The sequence below is a fragment of the Sorex fumeus genome, unplaced genomic scaffold, assembly GCF_029834395.1.
Source record: "Sorex fumeus unplaced genomic scaffold, SorFum_2.1 ptg000002l, whole genome shotgun sequence".
In the NCBI taxonomy this organism is placed as follows: domain Eukaryota; kingdom Metazoa; phylum Chordata; class Mammalia; order Eulipotyphla; family Soricidae; genus Sorex; species Sorex fumeus.
In genome coordinates this window covers 35,736,200-35,753,933 of record NW_026606059.1, presented here as the reverse complement: position 1 = coordinate 35,753,933, position 17,734 = coordinate 35,736,200, and the positions used below count along the sequence as shown (strand labels likewise).

Below are 17,734 nucleotides of genomic sequence, written 5' to 3'. Positions count from 1 at the left end.
GATCCATGTAGAACTTCTCAATTTCTCCTTCATCATAATTGGGTGTTGGTGCATAGACAATGAAGACAGAAACTGCCAGCAGTGAGCCATATCTATTCAGGTATAATCATCTGATTCGGGTTGTTAGGCGTTCGAATGAATCAATGCTCATGGCAAAGTTTGTGCTGACAAGGAAAACACCACCGATGCCTCTTTTGTCGCATGTTCTGAGAAACAGTTCTTCTCCTATGTCGAAAACGATGTGATGTGACTGATGTCTTCTCATCTCGGTCAGACCAATGATGTACTTGATCTTTTGTGCTTGTACTCTAGGGTCCTTGATGGATGAATTCGATGCCAGTATATGTGCATTGAAAATACAGACAGTCATTTTTGTCCTTCTTCATTTTGGCAGCCTAGTTTGGCCTTGAGATTTTATCAGCCTCTCCTTCCTCATCCTTCTTATTGCTGCCATATTGGTGGCATTTTCAAGGGAATGAAACTCATTGTATTTACTAGTTTTGGCATATTGAATATGCCACAGATAGCTTGCCAGGCTCTGCCACGTGGACAGGATATTCTCGGTAGCTTGCTAGGCTCTCTGAGAGGGATAGATACTTTTAGGGCAGGCTCTAATTGCCCTTGCAGGTGTTCCCATGGTTCAAACCATATTTGAACCCTATCAATTATGGAGCAGTAATCTTGGAAGATGGGTATTAAGTGTCTTATGATGTGTCATGAAGCGGAAAGTGGTCCAGAAAGTGTCCTGAAGTGTGGCAGTGGCTGGATAGTGGAGGTAGTAGAGGAAAATTATTGTAATAAGCAATATAAAATAAATTATTGAGGGCCTACTATGGGTGCAGGCTTAAGGGGCAGTTAGGAATATTGGAGACAATGGTGGAGGGAAGGTGTAATGGTGGTGCGTTTGGTGTTGGACTATTGAATGCCTGTAACAAATCATTATGAACAACTTTGTAAACCATAGGGTTTACAAAGTTCTTCAGCCGAAGAACTTCACATCAGGACCCATGGCCTAGAATGGAACGAACAGGGTGAGTGACTGTCTGAGTTCATCATGTCGACCAAGACCATCCATGGTAACTCAAGATTCCAGAAGGCCGAATCTAAATGTTGGACATGGGAGTCTCCCGGTGGACGATTCCACAACGAAATTGACTACATCATATTCAATCGATGGTTTTGCCTGACCAATGTCGCTGTTGTCCCAAAATTCCAAATGGGATCAGACCACCGTCTCCTTCATGCAAAATTCTACTTCACAGAGCAGGGAGAAAGGGCTGCAAAGTTTAAGAAGAACTCCCAGAACGACCACCAACTGGGAGCTCTTTGGCACTATTGCGGCAACATGGGAAGATGCCATTGTTGACATTGACAACATATAAAGTATAAGGGGGAAATTTTACACATGTAGGCTTTACCTATTTCAAATTCAAAATAATCTAATTTAGTATTGCTTTAAAATATTTATTGACATGTGAGATGATTATTACACAATAAGATTGAAGAGTAAAATAAAATTTGATTAATAAAATAAAATTTAATCTAAATTTTAATTTAGGTTCCAGAGTTGAAAATTTATATATCTAAATGAGAATAGTCATTTTATTATTTTGTAATAAATGGTTTTAATTTTATTTATATAAGTCAAAACCATATAGTAATCACAATTGGTTCTTACTGATTTATTTTATGATCATTCTATTTATGATTTCTTAAAGTTTTGTTGGAATAAACAACATAAGGCAAATTCATTATATGTCTAAGTGGGCAAGTTGAGATTGGGAGATAAATGGGATATTGGTGGAGGGAAGGTCACACTAGTGGTTTTAGAACACTAAATGCTTAAATCTGTGTAATGAACAACTTTGTAAGTCATGGTGTTTTATAAAATTCACGATCACGATCATCCTGTTGTTCGTCAATTTCCTTGAGCAGGCACCAGTAACGTCTCCTTCTTCCTAGCCCTGAGATTTTAAAAGAACCATAAAGTTAAAAAATTAACTATAAAATTAAATTTTAAAAAATTGCAGGAGCTGGAGAGACAGGACAGTGATACAGCTCTTGCCTTGCATGCAGCAGTTGGGGATTCAATCCCAAGCATCCTATATGGTCCCCTACAGGAGTAATTCCTGAGCTCATATCAGCAGTAAAAGCTGATCACCACCAGGTGTGACCCAAAAACAAATAAAACAAATAAGCAAAATGTTAACCAAATAAAGTGAAAATTTGAGCATTCAAAGCATGTATACACGCATTTGAGTAAATGAACTGAAATATTTTTCTACATATTGATATGGTCAATAATTGTGTTATAACCATTTTTAACCAAATTGTGTGGAATAATATAATATATATATATATATATTTGGTGGGGTAATTACTAGATCATATGGTAATCTTAATTTAGTCTTTTTTGAAATTATTTTCTGAAGTGACTGGTTTAGTTTACAATCCAATCACCAGTATATGGAGATTTCAATTTTACCTTATCCTCACCAACATTTGCTTTTACATTTTTATTATAGTTATTTTACTGGGCATAAAGCAGTATCTATTGTGGTTTTGAGTTATGTTTCCCTGGATATATTTCTGTATGAAGTTGGTATTGGGAACAAACCGTAAAACTCTAGATGATAATACATTTGCTCTCTTTTCTTGTCTTAATTTGTCAGAATTAGAGATATTAAAGCCTTCAACTACTTTATAATTTAAATTTCCCATAATTTTTGTGAACATTATTAAAGATGGATCTCATCAATTTTAGCTGCATTGCATTCAAGATCAGTTGAAAATTTAAACTTGGTCATCACAAATAAAATTCCTTCAAAAATTTGTTTACAATGTTTTAGTAAACAGCAATTAACATAACAAAAAAATTTCAAATATAGAATTTTATGCTAACAAAAGTAAGGTAAAAAAATGTTTAATTGACCAAGCCTGACTTCTAGTCCTTCAATAGAGATAAAAGGAGCAAGTCAGGAACTGACTAGAGTGCCTAGATACAGAGCAAGCAAAGCTTTAAATATCTCCTAGCTAATTCATCTCTAAGTAAGTGCACTCAATTGCCCATCTTGAGTTGAAAATATATAAAATATTCTCATACATTATAACTAAATGCACACATACACAAATAAAAACATTGAGAATTAGTGATTCTGTATGTCTATATATGTTAACTGTTTGACTCTTAAAGGCAAAACTTGGTAACTAATATTTTGAATAATCTCCAACCACAATAACAACAAAACAAAAAGGAGAAATGAGCTACAATCAGTCAGAGACATTAGGATTTAAAAAAAAATATATTGAAACTTAGATCAAAACAGGGCTAGAGTGATAGCACAGCGGGTAAGGCATTTGCCTTGCATGCGGCCGACATGGCCGGCTGGGTTTGATTCTTCCACCCATCTCAGAGAGCCCGGCAAGCTACCAAGAGTATGTCGCCAGCACAGCAAAGCCTGGCAAGCTCCCCATGATGTATTCAATATGTCAAAATCAGTAACAACAACTCTCACAATTTGTTGTGAGACGTTACTTGTGCCCGCTCGAGCAAATAGATGAAAAACGGGAGGACAGTGCTACAGTGCTACAGATCAAAACAAGTTGGGAAGAATATTACCTGGGAGTGAGTATATGCGGATTGTGAGCACAGTACTCTAACCCCCAAGAGATGAAAATATTTTTTTTTTAGCTTTTTCTGTCATACTGGCAACGCTCAGGGATTACTCCTGGCTCTGTACTCAGGAATTATTCCTGACTGAATAATTCTGCTGGGAGTCGAATCTGGGTCTGCACGCAAGGCAAACGCCCTACCCACTGTACTAACACTCCAGCCCCAGATGGAATCTTTGTCCAAGGCAGATGCCTATTTGTCAGGCATAGCTTGTGGACAGAAGACACAGACATAGATTACATGACTTCTCAGAGATCTTTCTAATGGTGCAATAAATATTCTTAGAGGGAAAAAAAAAGATTCTGGCAAGAAGATGAGATGGTGTGTCTTTTGATACATAGAGAGAATGAGCATACCTATATGCCTAAGGACAGCACTTTATCTAAAATCTAATGTTATTTAATATTACTTCGTTTTTCATGGATGTTCAATAACAACTGTGTTTTTTCATCCCCTCTGATCTCAGGTTCTTTTGTGTGTTTCTTTAAAATTCTCCCTTTAGAAAAATCATTGATTATACTTTAGGGTCCTTTATATTAAAAACACTTGTTTGTGTTTTGTGGTAGGCAGATAGTTTTACTAATATTATCCTTAGGATTTCTATTTCAGGCACCTAGCTTGAGTGTTTTTAATGTGTCTTTTATTCATATTGAGCTGTGTTATATTTCCAGTTGATTTCATAGGTGGACTTGATGCACACTCCTACTTCCAAGATCATGTTGAGTTAAAGCCTGTAAACCTGTAAGTAAAGGTGTGATGAGATGGAAATATTAATCCTTTCTAACGGCCTGAAACTAACCAAACTTAAAACAATTTGGATCTGCTACTACTAATCATTGGTTTAATTTTCCACTCATATTTAAAACACACCTTTCTCATGTAACCCAGCATCATCATTATTATTCATTCCAAAAAGGATATGAAGCAGGCAACGTGATAAATTATTTCTAAATTAGTTTTGATGTTCCTTATCAGTAGCTTGTAGTCAAAATGAAAGGGGGAGAGGCTGATTTACTCTATAAAAGAAAGACAAAAATATGTAAGTGTCTTGAGGACAGCCTAGCAGAGAGAGAGAAAAGGGGAGAAAGACCAGGTTAGAATCTGGACACTTGGTTAGTCTCAGGGACCTTCTTTGCCTACTGTGAGACTTAGTTCGCACAATTTTAGTACGTTTCAGAGGTAGGGGAGAGAGGATAATTTAAAAAGATAAGAATATAGAATTTTAAAAAGTGTAATATATATTATGCCTCACACACAAATATTTGACTGTCTATAGAAATCATGGGAGGAAGTAAAATAAACAAAAACAAAACAAACAAAAAAAAGCATAAACTAAAATCACCTAAAACTGAACAGATTCCAGTTGAGTACAAAGAAGGAATCTTGGTCACTTAAATAATAAGAGAGTATAAAACAAGAAAACAAATACTGTGACTCCATCCCTAGAATACCAGAGCAAAAGTAGCAAATTGACAACATATAAAATACTAACTATCAAGTTCTAAGCATTTACATATATTTTCTCACCTAACTCTCTAGAAAATGCCGTAATGTAATTGAGTCCCACTTTATACAAAAGAAGACTAAGGTTCATAGGAATAAATTAACATATGAGCCAGGGAGATGTCTCAAAAAAAAATTGAGCTTTGCATTACAGGGATACCAGGTTTGATCCTCAACACCATCAGAAATGACCCTTCCTTCCACACAGGAAGTAGTCCTCAAGCACTCCTGAGCACCATTTTAGGCTTGTCCCCCAAACAAGCAAAAATCCAGAGGCAGGAAATAAGCAACTTTATCAAACAGCCATTGTTATTAAGTGATGAACCCATAGTTTTTTCCTAGATATCAAATAATCAGCCTTTGTGATATTGTGGAATCATACAAATAAGATTACTATTTTTTCATCTCAATGTTTTCCATTTTCCTGGGTGGAGGAAACTTTGTGAAACAGCCATGGAATGAGAAATATACATGAAACTATTTGTCCTCTTCCTCTTTGCCATGGTGTTTTATTCCCGAATCTACAACTCTCAATATAGCCTATTTGGGAAGGAAAGCTCAGAGAATCATCACTTGCTCCTCCACCTCCCCAAATTAAATTAATTTTATTAAAGCAGGATGATCTAAGGAAACCTACTATAAGGCTATATATGATAGATGTTTAAATAAATACTGGTTTCTTAAAGCAAATTCAATTCGGAAAACATCTACCTTATATAAATACTCAGGAACCAAGCAGCCACCACCCCATTACTCACTCACTCTGTTATGTACTTGTAAGTAAATAATGCTCTCCAAAAGTTGGTGTTTGGAGTTTTAGAAGGTCATGGGAGGACTTGTGACAATAATAAAGATGCCCAGCACACTGGAAGTAAGAAAAGAACTGAAACAATGCCTAGCAGTAGCTTATAGCATTTCATATATTTGGTACCTGTGAGAGGTAGCACACCAGGTAGGGCGTTTGCCTTGCACACGGCTGACCCAGGTTTGATTCTTCCACCCCTCTCGGAGAGTCCGGCAAGCTACCAAGAGTATCTCACCTGCACAGCAAAAGCCTGGCAAGCCACCTGTGACGTATTCGACATGCCAAACACAGTAACAACAAGTCTCACAACCGAGATGTTACTACGCCCACTCAAGCAAATCTATGAACAACAGGAGGACAGTGCTACAGTGCTAGTACAAATTAACTCAGCAGAGAAACTGTCATATGAAAGGTGTTGGTAAGATGTAAGAAATATCTTTTCATTAAGAATTTTTTAGGGGCTGGAGCAGTAGCACAGCGAGTAGGGCATTTGCCTTGCACGCAGCTGTCCCAGGTTCGATTTCCAGCACTTCATATGATCCCCATGAACACCTCCAGGAATAAATCCTGAGAGCAGAGCCAGGAGTAACCCCTGTGCATCACCGGGTTTGACCCCAAAAAGCAAAAAAAGAACTTTTTTCTGGGATTGGAGCGATAATTCAGTGGGTAGGGTGTTTGCCTTGCACGAGGTCGAGCCAGGTTCGATCTCCAGCATCCCATATGGTACCCCAAGCACTGCCAGGAGTAATTCCTGAGTGCGTGAGCCAGGAATAACCCCTGAGCATTGCCACGTATGACCCAAAAAAGATTGAAAAAAAGAAGAATTTTTAAACCATGATTTATTGATGTCGATTCTTAAATCTCCTTCCTTGAATTATATGCATAACTGTGTACCTCTGAAGAATGTTCTGTGGCATGTCCCAAGAGCAAAAGGTTTCTATCTAAGCGTTCTCAAGTCCCTTTCATCTCTATGAATCAGAAACATATGAAATATTTTCTAAAGATTTCTAAAAAGCTTTGATCAACTCTACTCCTTTCTTAAAGGGTTTCTCATCTACCTTGCTCACTAGTGAACTCTTACACCTTTTTAGTTGAATGTAGTATAAACTACAAGCTGCAGAAAGCAATAGAGCAAGTTCTGATTTGACAGACTATGCATCTGTTTATGTCAAATGAATATGGAACACCTTTCAATCACAAAGGGAGCAGGACTCTGAAAGCAAACCAAACTTGAATTAAAATCATTGTGCATGAAACAATTTAAAAGATCAATGTGTGTGCTCCCAGCCAGTATGCAAATATTATAGCTATCCAGTTGGTATTCAACAGCCTGTATGACTTCTTTATATTAGGTGTCCTGCTACCCAATATAGTAAGGTCTATCTCACTACTCAGCAATGGTTGCTGTGCACTGTATTGTTAGCAAGGGGAGTGAAAGCTAGTTTTTAACTTTCCATAAATCTCATGAGCACATGAAACATAAAATCAGGTTTCCTGAGAAAGACACTTTATTAGGGAGTAAAAAGAAGAAAGAAAATTTTCTTCTACCTTCCTGATTTCTTAGGCTGGTACATTAATTAAATTAACAACAAACAGTAGTATACAAAAGGTATTTGATCATTGTATAATTGAAACCCAAGCACAAAAATGTGTAAGTCTGCAACTGTACCTCATGATGTATCACTATTAAAAAAATTTTAATAAAAAAAACTACACTATAAAAAATAATAATAATAAGGTTTTTTGTTGGTTTTTGTTTTAATTTTTATTAGTGAAACACCATGAGGTACAGCTGTAGACTTACAAATTTTTGTGCTTGGGTTTCCGTTATACAATGATCCAGTACCCATCCTTCCACCAGTGCCCATTCTCCACCACCACTAATCCCAGTGTCCCTCCTACCCCCCCATCCCCCCACCAAACCCTGCCTCTGTGGCAGGGCATTCCCTTTTGTTCTCTCTCTCCTTTTGGGTGCTGTGGTTTGCAAAAGAGGAATTGAGTGGCAGTCATGTCAAAAATAATAAGTTATAGTGAATATATATGGAAATTTGACATGGATGTAGATTCTCAAATCTACAGAATTTGGGACAGAATGAAGCAAGGACTGAGCTAGAGAGATCTGGGACTTTGAGGAGAGAAGAGGAAGAGTGACATGATGAAGAAAAGGTATTTCATGTGACAAGAGCAGATAATCCGCAATTAAATGTTTTCCTTACCACACCAATTTCTCTGACTGGTAACATCTGGTTTTTAAAGAATCTGAGTAATATCACTAATTTTAATTCTGCTAGGTAGCTAAGGAAGTGATAAAGTTTTCCATAAGCTTCCAAGCCTCAACAGACTTCAGAACGATCTACATTCTCTGTGATAGATCTTAAAAAGTCCTGTTCTGAACATGGGGGAGGTGAAGACTATCAGGAAAACCATATTCCAAGGTATTTTATGGGTACTAATAACTTTCAATTTCTAGTAGCGATAAACAGTCCATTTAGAGGCAGTGTTGCAGACTTGTATAGGAGGCCTTCTTGTGTTTGATTGTGTCATCACTCAAAATCATAAAGACTTTTCCAGTTGCCACTAGAAAATTGAGGATGTGACAAAGTGAAGGGCTCACATATGCATCTGGTCTTTCAACCTTTGTCTCTCTTTTTAAAGTACTCATGTCAAGGTCTGCTGATTTAATAAATGGGTCTAGTGCCATTTACAACTATTTATTGATTACTTCCAATGTGTGTGGTAGGCCCTATGCTGGGAGCTAGAGATGTAGAAATGAGTAATGCTCAAGCTTGAACCTCCAACAGTTAATTATCAAGGGGAGCAGACCCACATAAACATAAAAAGATAGCATACAGTGTTCCCAAGACCATTTCTTTAGCAAGGGAGAACAGTTGGTTGTCAGTGGAGTGGAAAGGGTATGCCTCGGCTAACTTTTGAAAGATGGTAAGGAGTTTATCAAAAGCAGAAAGCAGTCCCATACATAGAGTCCAATTTGGTGCACCATTCTGCAGAAGACAAAGCTTGAATTTGTGACTCACCAGCTTTGTGTTTGCTGCAGTTCTGACATAAAGTGAGAAACTGAGGACGAAACAGATGTTTTAGCAAAGCAGGAGACCTAAGAGCTCTTGGGGGAACTGGGGATACCCTGAGATTCTCAGCAGCTGTAGCTCATTAAAAATATATCATTTGTTATGCCTAAAGTTTTAGAATATCTGTAGAGTTGTCTTTGTCTGGCTGGAGATCTGCAGTACCTACACAGAGGGAAGCCACTGTTGGAGTCTTTTAGTCTTATCAGAGTTGACAACGAGGGGGCTTTAACTTCAGCATAAGTACAAACAGGGTCTACACCAGGATCTCTTCAACCCCGTTCTATACCAGGATTCCACCATTCATGAGGAGGAGGAAAGGGGGTTGCTCTTCTCATTTGCAGAGTTTCAACATTGATGTTGAAAACAACACCTAAACAACAGCAGCATTACCAAGAGGAGAGAGCTAACAAAGGCAAATTTACCTCTCAGGAAGACAAATAGCTTGATACAAAAGCCATGCAATTATACAAGAGATACGGATTATCAGAAAACACCATAGTTAGCAACTAAATTACTTAAAAGACTGTTGACAACACCCAAAATAGTTTGTGACCAGGAAATGGAAAAATGAAACTCCATGTAGCAGTAGTTCTTTGGATAAAAATAATTAGGCCAATAAAAGGCACATGAGAAAATGCTCCACATCATTAATCATCAGGGAGATGCAGATCAAAACCACAGTGGGATATCATTTCACACCACAGAGACTGGCCTACATCCAAAAGAACAAAAGCAACCAGTGCTGGCGTGGATGTGGCGAGAAAGGGACACTCCTTCACTGTTGGTGGGAATGCCGACTGGTTCAGCCCTTTTGGAAAACAGTATGGACAATTCTCAAAAAATTAGCAACTGAGCTCACATTTGATCCAGCAATACCACTCCTGGGAATACATCCCAGAGAGGAAAAAAAGTATAGTCCAAGTGACATCTGCAGTTGTTTGTTCATTGCAGCACTCTTTACAATAGCCAGAATCTGGAAAAAACCTGAGTGCCCAAGAACAGATGACTGGTTAAAGAAACTTTGGTACATTTACACAATGGAGTACTATGTAGCTGTTAGGAAAGACGAAGTCATGAAGTTTACATACAAATGGTACCACATGGAAAGTATCATGTTAAGCGAAATGACTCAGAAAGAAAGGAATAGACATAGAAAGATTGCATTCATCTGAGGAACATAAAGCAACAAAATAGGAGACTAACACCCAAGAATGGCTGAGATTAGTACCAGGAATTGTACTCCATGGCTTGGAGGCCAACCACACATGCTAGGGGAAAAGGGAGCTCAGATAGAGAAGGGAACACCAAATAAAGGTGTTGGGATGATCCTCCCAGGATGGGAGAAGCATGCTGAAAGTAGACTATAGACCAAACATGATTGCCACTCAATGCCTCTTTTGCAAACCACAACACCCAATAAGAGAGAGAGAACAAAAGGGAATGCCCTGCCACAGAGGCAGGGGGGGATGGGGGGATGGGAGGTGGGAGGGATACTGGGATCCATCGTGGTGGGAAATGGGCACTGTTGGAGGGATGGGTATTTGATCATTGTATAATTGAAACCCAAGCACAAAAATTTGTAAGTCTACAACTGTACCTCATGATGTCTCACGAATAAAAATATAAAAAATAATAATAATAATAATTCGGCCAAGGCAGTTCATCCAAGATTGCCAAGAGATTTTAAGACTGAGATCTATAATAAAGGTAGATAATTCTGAGCATATTAGAAATTTCTTTGAAGATGCCCACAGTTCCCGTTATGAAAGACTTGATGGAGCTGGAGCAATAGCACAGCAGGTAAGGCGTTTGCCTTGCACGCAGCTGACCCGGGTTTGATTCCCAGCATCCCGTATGATCCTCTGAGCACTGCCAGGAGTAATTCCTGAGTGCATGAGTCAGAATAACCCCTGTGCATCGCTGGATGTGACCCAAAAATAAAAAATGAAAGACTTGATTTGGGGAATGGGGTTAGGGGAGGGAAGGTTGGTAGTTCCCTGTGACTTTCAGCTGTTCATTTCCTAAGTTTTCTGAATGAGAAGTTGATCTTTGTCTTTATCTTGAGAATCCTCCAATCTATCTGATTGCCTTTGCTGGAGACTAATTTTTTATCACAAAAATCTTTACTTGCTCTGTGGACACTGCTGATTGAATGGTTTCTGCCACAGCTAAGTGCTAGGAGACATAAAAGGCTAATGTCCACTTCAGGTGGCGTTGGCAGTCAGCCCCACCTGCACACTCCCTGCCTGGCTTCCATTTCAAATAATCCCACTCAGAGTGAATCCACCTCTGATGAGCAGGCAGCTGTACAGAGCCAGAGGTGGTCTGTTCATCCACTCTTTCTAAAGGACAATGTTTCGTATCAATTGTAAGTTAATGATTTTGCATTTATAGCAGTTAGTTTAAAACCAGAAGAATAATTGTGTGTGCATGTGCAGATTTTGTGTGTGTGTTTGTGTATGTGAGTGTGGAAAGAGGTAAGAAGAGAAGACAAGTGGATTTTTAAACCAATACTGATTTAAAAGCCAACACCCAGCAGAGATATATTAGTTAATTGCAGCTGGATGAATCTCGAGTCCATGATTTGCAGTTACCAGATTTTTTTCTTGACCAAACATCTGAAGATTAATACAGTGTTTATGCTGTCTTGATTTTGTTTTCAATTGTTTTTGATTGACTTTCATACTTTCATATTTATCTGTCCCCTGTGGCAGCCAAAGTCAGGTGTCTGTAATCTGCTCCTAGTGATGGCGGCATCATTTTTCCCATTACTGAGGTGGAGTTCTTTTGCCTGAGGCTCCCATCAGTCCCTGAAATGGTAGGCACTTACAGAAGCATTAACTTCCAGCCCTCTCCAGAGTGCAGAGCCCTACAAATTTAATGCGTCTTAGTTATCCCAAAGGAAGGACAGGCTTGCCAGCATGCCTGCCTTTCTTAGCAGAGATAAAAGAACTAGGGACCTCATTGTTCTCTCCTCATCATGCAATCCTTTCCTTTTACTATTCTAACCTGTTTCTCATGTTGCCTCATGAAAAACTGAAGATTTTCTAAACTTACATAGTTTGTATCTGGAAGGTACTTTCCAGAGAAGTTGTCAGTTCCTCTCTTTCCTGGAAATCCAGACTGTTCTTAATTCTTGAAATTCAAAGCATTAGGAAGAATATAGATTTATATGATTGGTGTGAAGATGGAACACCTAACCCATTCCAAAAATAAGCAATAAAAAAAATAAGCAGTAAAACAAACTTCAACTATATCAATTTTTCAAAAGAAAGTACCTTCTGATTTTAAAATGAAAGACAATTATCATAAAATAAATACTATAATGAAAATATTTTATGTTATATTAACTTAAAATATTTATTCTATGTTATGACAGATTATGGAAAAATAATACATCAGAAAGAACATATAATGCACAAGTGAAAGAACACACCCACATGTCCACGCAAGGCACACACACACACACACACACACACACACACACATCCATAAAGGATACAGAGACTTAGAAAAGCAATAGAAAAAGAGACTGTGACAGGTGTATCAAGAGACACACTTTGAAATAACATCATTATCTTATTATTTGATTTCATTCTGCCTTAAGGGTAGCTACCCTCAGGTAACTACTAACATAACTACAGACATCAGTCATCTTTTAAAAGATATGATCTTAAGGATCCCCAAACTCAAAGTGTTATACCCAGACTCATTGATCAATCAGAGCCTTACTGAAAGAGTGACACGTCGACATGATGTGTCTCTGGATGCGATGTGAGGACACAAAACCACCTATGAAGTATGTTGCTACAAAGTTAAGCTTGATCTTGGACTGAAAGTGGAGAAAATACAAGATGAACAGAATAAATTAAATCTTACCACAAGAAAAAAGATAGAGACAGAATGTAGGAATTAGTTTAGGAGGAAGTTTTTTTAATAAAGGAACTATTGCAGATTACAAAATTTAAAAGACATGCTAGTGAAATACAATATGTATAGAATATTTGGATACTGATTATAATCACAATCACAAATCACAAACCATCCTGTTATTCGTCGATTGCCTCGAGCAGGCCCCAGTAATGTCTCCTTCATCCTAGCCCTGAGATTATATTCAAGGCTCTTTAGGAGAATGAGACCCATCATTGTTACTGGTATTTGGCATATTGGGTACGCCAAGGGGAGTTTGCCAGACTCTGCCCTGTGGGCAGGCTACATTCGGTAACCTGCCAGTTTGTCCAAAGTAGGAATGAGATAATAAGATGTCGCATTCACGGCCGCGCGGTTTCGGGAGCTGGTTTTTATAGTCTCTGAGTCTTGGACGCTGATGAGATTACACAGCGCCAGGGGGCCAGTTGGTGGGTGTGACCCCCGCCTAGTGGAATTTGGAGGATCTGGGTGGAGGATGCTCGGCCCAAATCCGAGTAGGCTTGGAGATCTCGGCCCGGAACCCGCGTGACTTTGTCCCTCTGCCAGTACCTTCATGTGTCCGCACTGATTATAATAAACTCACTTTAATGAGAATTTTTTATACAATTGATAAAACGTGAATATGAAATGCTCCGGGGACTTTAATAAATTATTGTGCATTGAGATAAATATACTCATGATAGGTTTTATTTTTTGTTTTAAAAAAATTCTTATCATGTGAGCAAGGATTCTTGTCTTCAGCACTTTTTCATCCAGATCAGATTTTTATTCATGAGCATTGAGGATATTTAGTGTCATCTTTGGCCTCTTTTTGCTAGATGACAGTTGCATCCATCTCTTGTCAAATTGTCAAGACCAATTAAGAAATATTCCAGCATTCAGAACCAGGGGTAGGGTAGGGAAGTGATAGAATTTATGCTTCACATGTGAGACCCTGGGTTCAGTCCCAGGCATCAGAAGGAATTAAATGGTACTGAGTTAGATATAGAATAAAGATATTCAGTTGATTAACATGACATAATGTCTATGACTCTTTTAAATAATCTAGCCATAAAGTTTTGTTTCATAAATAAAAAGTTGATTAATAGTTTTATTTTAATTGAAGCTGGATGGTGAGTACAAAGTCATTTATAATACCACCTTCTGTACTTCTGTATATGCATTTAATTATTTTAAAGCTACCCTCTTAATAAAACCTAATAAAGATTGGCAATAGTCACTGAAAAGCTCCCAGACCCATATTTCCTAATGCTTTTAGAATTCCTGCCTGACATCGTAGGAGTAAATCAGCCTATTTCACTGCTTTACCTATTATTTTTTTGTTAATTCTCCCAAACAGAAAATGCTGGCCATAAACACAGCTAACATTAAAGATAAATGTAGTCGATAGCTAAAAGCTATGCCCAAACCCCAATAGTGAACCCCAGTTATCCTTGTTGCCTTATTCCCATTTTAGAAGGAATTCACTAGTTGGGGAGCTAAAGAAGCGTCAAGATCTTGAAATTCTGCTCTAACTAAAAGATTGTATAAAACTATTAAAAAGTACACTATTCCAATCTCACACCTTTATTTTTTTCCGCTTAAATTCCTATTAAAAATGTGATGGGGGCTAGAGCAATAGCACAGCGGGTAGAGTGTTTGCCTTGCAAGCAGCCAACCCAGGTTCGATTCCCAGCATCCCATATGGTCCTCCGAGCACCACCAGCAGTAATTTCTGAGTGCTGAGGCAAGAGTAATCCCTGTGCATCTCCGGGTGTGACCCAAAAAGAAAAAAAAAGTGATGGAATGAAAGATAGAAAATGGGTCTGTGTGTGTTTTTCAGAATGCAGAGAAACAGGAAAGTATATAAATGTTACAGGAAGATTGGAGAATGGAAAGACTCTATCGCTAAAATGTGCAGAAAAGAGGGAACAATATACGTGGAGAGAATGACTTCCAAAAGTTCAAAAGGGAATGTTGGAAATTTTCTTTACCTCACTCAAATTATGACTGAAAAGTCCGTTCTGGGTCATAGTAAGAATCATTTAACTGAGTTAATCTAATGGAGATATGAAATTACTATAAAACATAGTCTCTACTTGTGTGTTGCTTATCATTTAGTTGGAGGGAGAAAATTTACCGGTGTGCAACAATCAGAGCATAGTTAATTGTGAAGTAGAATTACCTCCACATGGGGTATAACTGATAGTCTAAGAGTAGCTATTATCGGGATGAGAAAGCACTGTGTCTGAGGTAGGCATCTTCACAGAGGAGGAAAATTTTCAATTAAACCAAAAACATGAATGATGTTTGGAACAAGTAATATTTTTCATTTAGGAGACGGGGTGAGAGCGAAAGTATTCAGCAGGCTAGTTAGAAGTTAGTCTTGCAAGTGGCCAACCCAGATCCACTGCCCAGCACAATAGTTCCTGAACATCACCAAGAATGGTCCCTGAGTTAGGAGTAATTCATAATCACTGCTGGGTGTAGTCCAAACTCCAAAAAAGAGGTAGTATTTATTAAGTGTCAGCTACGTGACTAACACTGCAAGGAGGTTGGTATTGTAAGATGCATATGCCAGTACCTCCATCTTCCAAAATATTCCTTTTTGGTATAAAATCAGGAATTGCAGAAAATGTCCATTAAGAAAGAAAGATGATAAGAAATTGGTTTCTGGATTATGGGAGCTGTCAAGTCCTGAATGTTCAAGGAGTACTGGACTCAGAGAGCAACCCAGAGAAGAAGGGGTAATGCAGTCATGTGTCCAAAGGCAGTCTGGAGGCAGAATAACTTGAAGAAACAGTCTTCTCATAAGGTCCTCAACAGATTTAATAAGTCCTGGCCACAGGACTTCCTTATTAGGAAGGAAATTTGCTTTACTCAAAGATAGTTATTTAAATGTTAATCTCATATGAAAGTGTCACTTTCAGTGATATTTGGACTAATTTTTAGATTTTTATTTTAGTCACACTGATTTTTAATACTTTTAAAATTAGGATTTTATGCATGCAACACCTTACCCTCTACCAGAGTGTCCATTACCCTCCATAATGTCTCAGGAGCTCATCTTGAAGCTCCCCGGCTGCCATTTTCCCCAGAATAAGCTCAGTTCCGTAGACCAGTTCACATATTCTGCTGCTTTGAACCATTTATTATTTCCTTACCATGCTGTTCAAATACTAACATATGAATGAGGTGATTTTTTATGTGTCCCTCTATTCCACATTTAGACTAATTTTTGACCAAATACATGGGTATTATAGCCTAGTCAAGTTGACACATAAAATTGACCATCACAGGATAGATTGCGTATAAAGAACAGGTCAAATGCTAGATTGTATGAGAACCAAGCAGGGATAATTCTTGAGCTGCTATCAAACAGAACACTGTAGGAAGATGATGCTAGGGATGTATTAAGAAGTTTGGAGGGGCTGGAGAGATAGCACAGCGGGTAGGGCATTTGCCTTGCACGCAGCCGACCCGGGTTCGATTCCCAGCATCCCATATGGTCCCCTGAGCACTGCCAGGAGTAACTCCTGGGTGCAGAGCCAGGAGTAACCCCTGTGCATCGCCAGGTGTGACCCAAAAAGAAAAAAAAAGAAGTTTGGAGATAAACTACTATCCTATCATCTTTACCCTGAGATCACCAAGCTAACCAACCATTACATCCCTCCTCAATGGTTATGTGATAGACACATCTCTCCCAGGAAACTAATCCTATACTCAGTTTATACCTGAATACTACACCTGAAAAGCAGGAAAGACAGGTTTTAAGCTTTCTTATTGCTATAGCAATATGAATAAATAGTCTATGGTATAGAAACTTTTTGAATTTTTGAAAAGCCTAAGTGATTGAAGTGGATATTTAGTTTTCAGTGTCCAAGTTCCTTCAGGCAATTCCTATTTTCTGTTTTAGGTCGAAGTAAATAATGATCTGAAATATACTGCTGCTGATCTTGACTTAGAAGCAAGGCATCGTCAACAGAACCTCTTTGCATCAACCAGGTATCACATCTCACCTCTTCCAGAGAGAATGAACTACACCTCCCTGATTTCCCATGAATAATGGAACTCTTCAAACTCTTCAAACTCTACATACACAGCCTATGTTTTGTTATCATTATTAACTAGATGAGTTGTGTCTGATTGGGTATTTTTAAGACATTGTGTTCTTATATGAATATTTGTAAATTATTTTTAATTTTATTACATTAATGTTAGGCATGCAAAAATGAAAAAATCCTGTGAAAATCTACAGTTAATTGTAAGAGAAATATTGGTGTGTATGACTGAGATCTGAAGTGAGAATAGCTCACTGGTGCAATTGTTCTAGGCCTGACAGAGTTTGAACTTGCAGATATTAACAATGTTATTAGACATGGAAATTAGATACTGTGATAGCTTATAAATAAGTACAAAGAAAAGATCAGCTTTCAGACTAAATGTAGACTTTTTTTAATACCACACAATAAAATCATGGGGTCTCCCTTTGCTCTTGATTTTCTAAAACCCAGGTTAATATGATCGCCTGAATTTCCAACTGATACTAGATGTCTTATCCTTCCTGTGTTTTAAAATATATATTTCATGCATACATAGAGAGTGAAATAATTCTTAGAGTACCTTACCCCACAGAAGGGACTATGGTGTGTCTAAAGTTTGTTTTCTTTCTTTCTTTCTTTCTTTCTTTCTTTCTTTCTTTCTTTCTTTCTCTCTTTCTATCTTTCTTTCTTTGGGGGGGATGGGAATACATCTGGT

The 17,734-nt window shown here is 38.0% G+C and overlaps 1 protein-coding gene across 2 annotated transcripts in view; it reads left to right on the top strand.

The window, feature by feature from the left end:
• The window catches only part of NKAIN3 (sodium/potassium transporting ATPase interacting 3), a 618,508-nt gene extending 601,455 nt beyond the window's left edge, over nucleotides 1-17,053 (top strand). The window contains exons 6-7 of one of the 2 annotated variants that reach the window (XM_056111184.1): nucleotides 4,345-4,414; nucleotides 16,893-17,053. In XM_056111184.1, the coding sequence (XP_055967159.1) occupies nucleotides 4,345-4,414; nucleotides 16,893-16,902 (80 nt within the window). In that variant the 3' untranslated portion in view covers nucleotides 16,903-17,053. The remainder of the gene's footprint in view (nucleotides 1-4,344; nucleotides 4,415-16,892) is intronic. The other variant, XM_056111187.1, reaches the window with a different exon arrangement.
• Nucleotides 17,054-17,734: the final 681 nt, after the last annotated feature.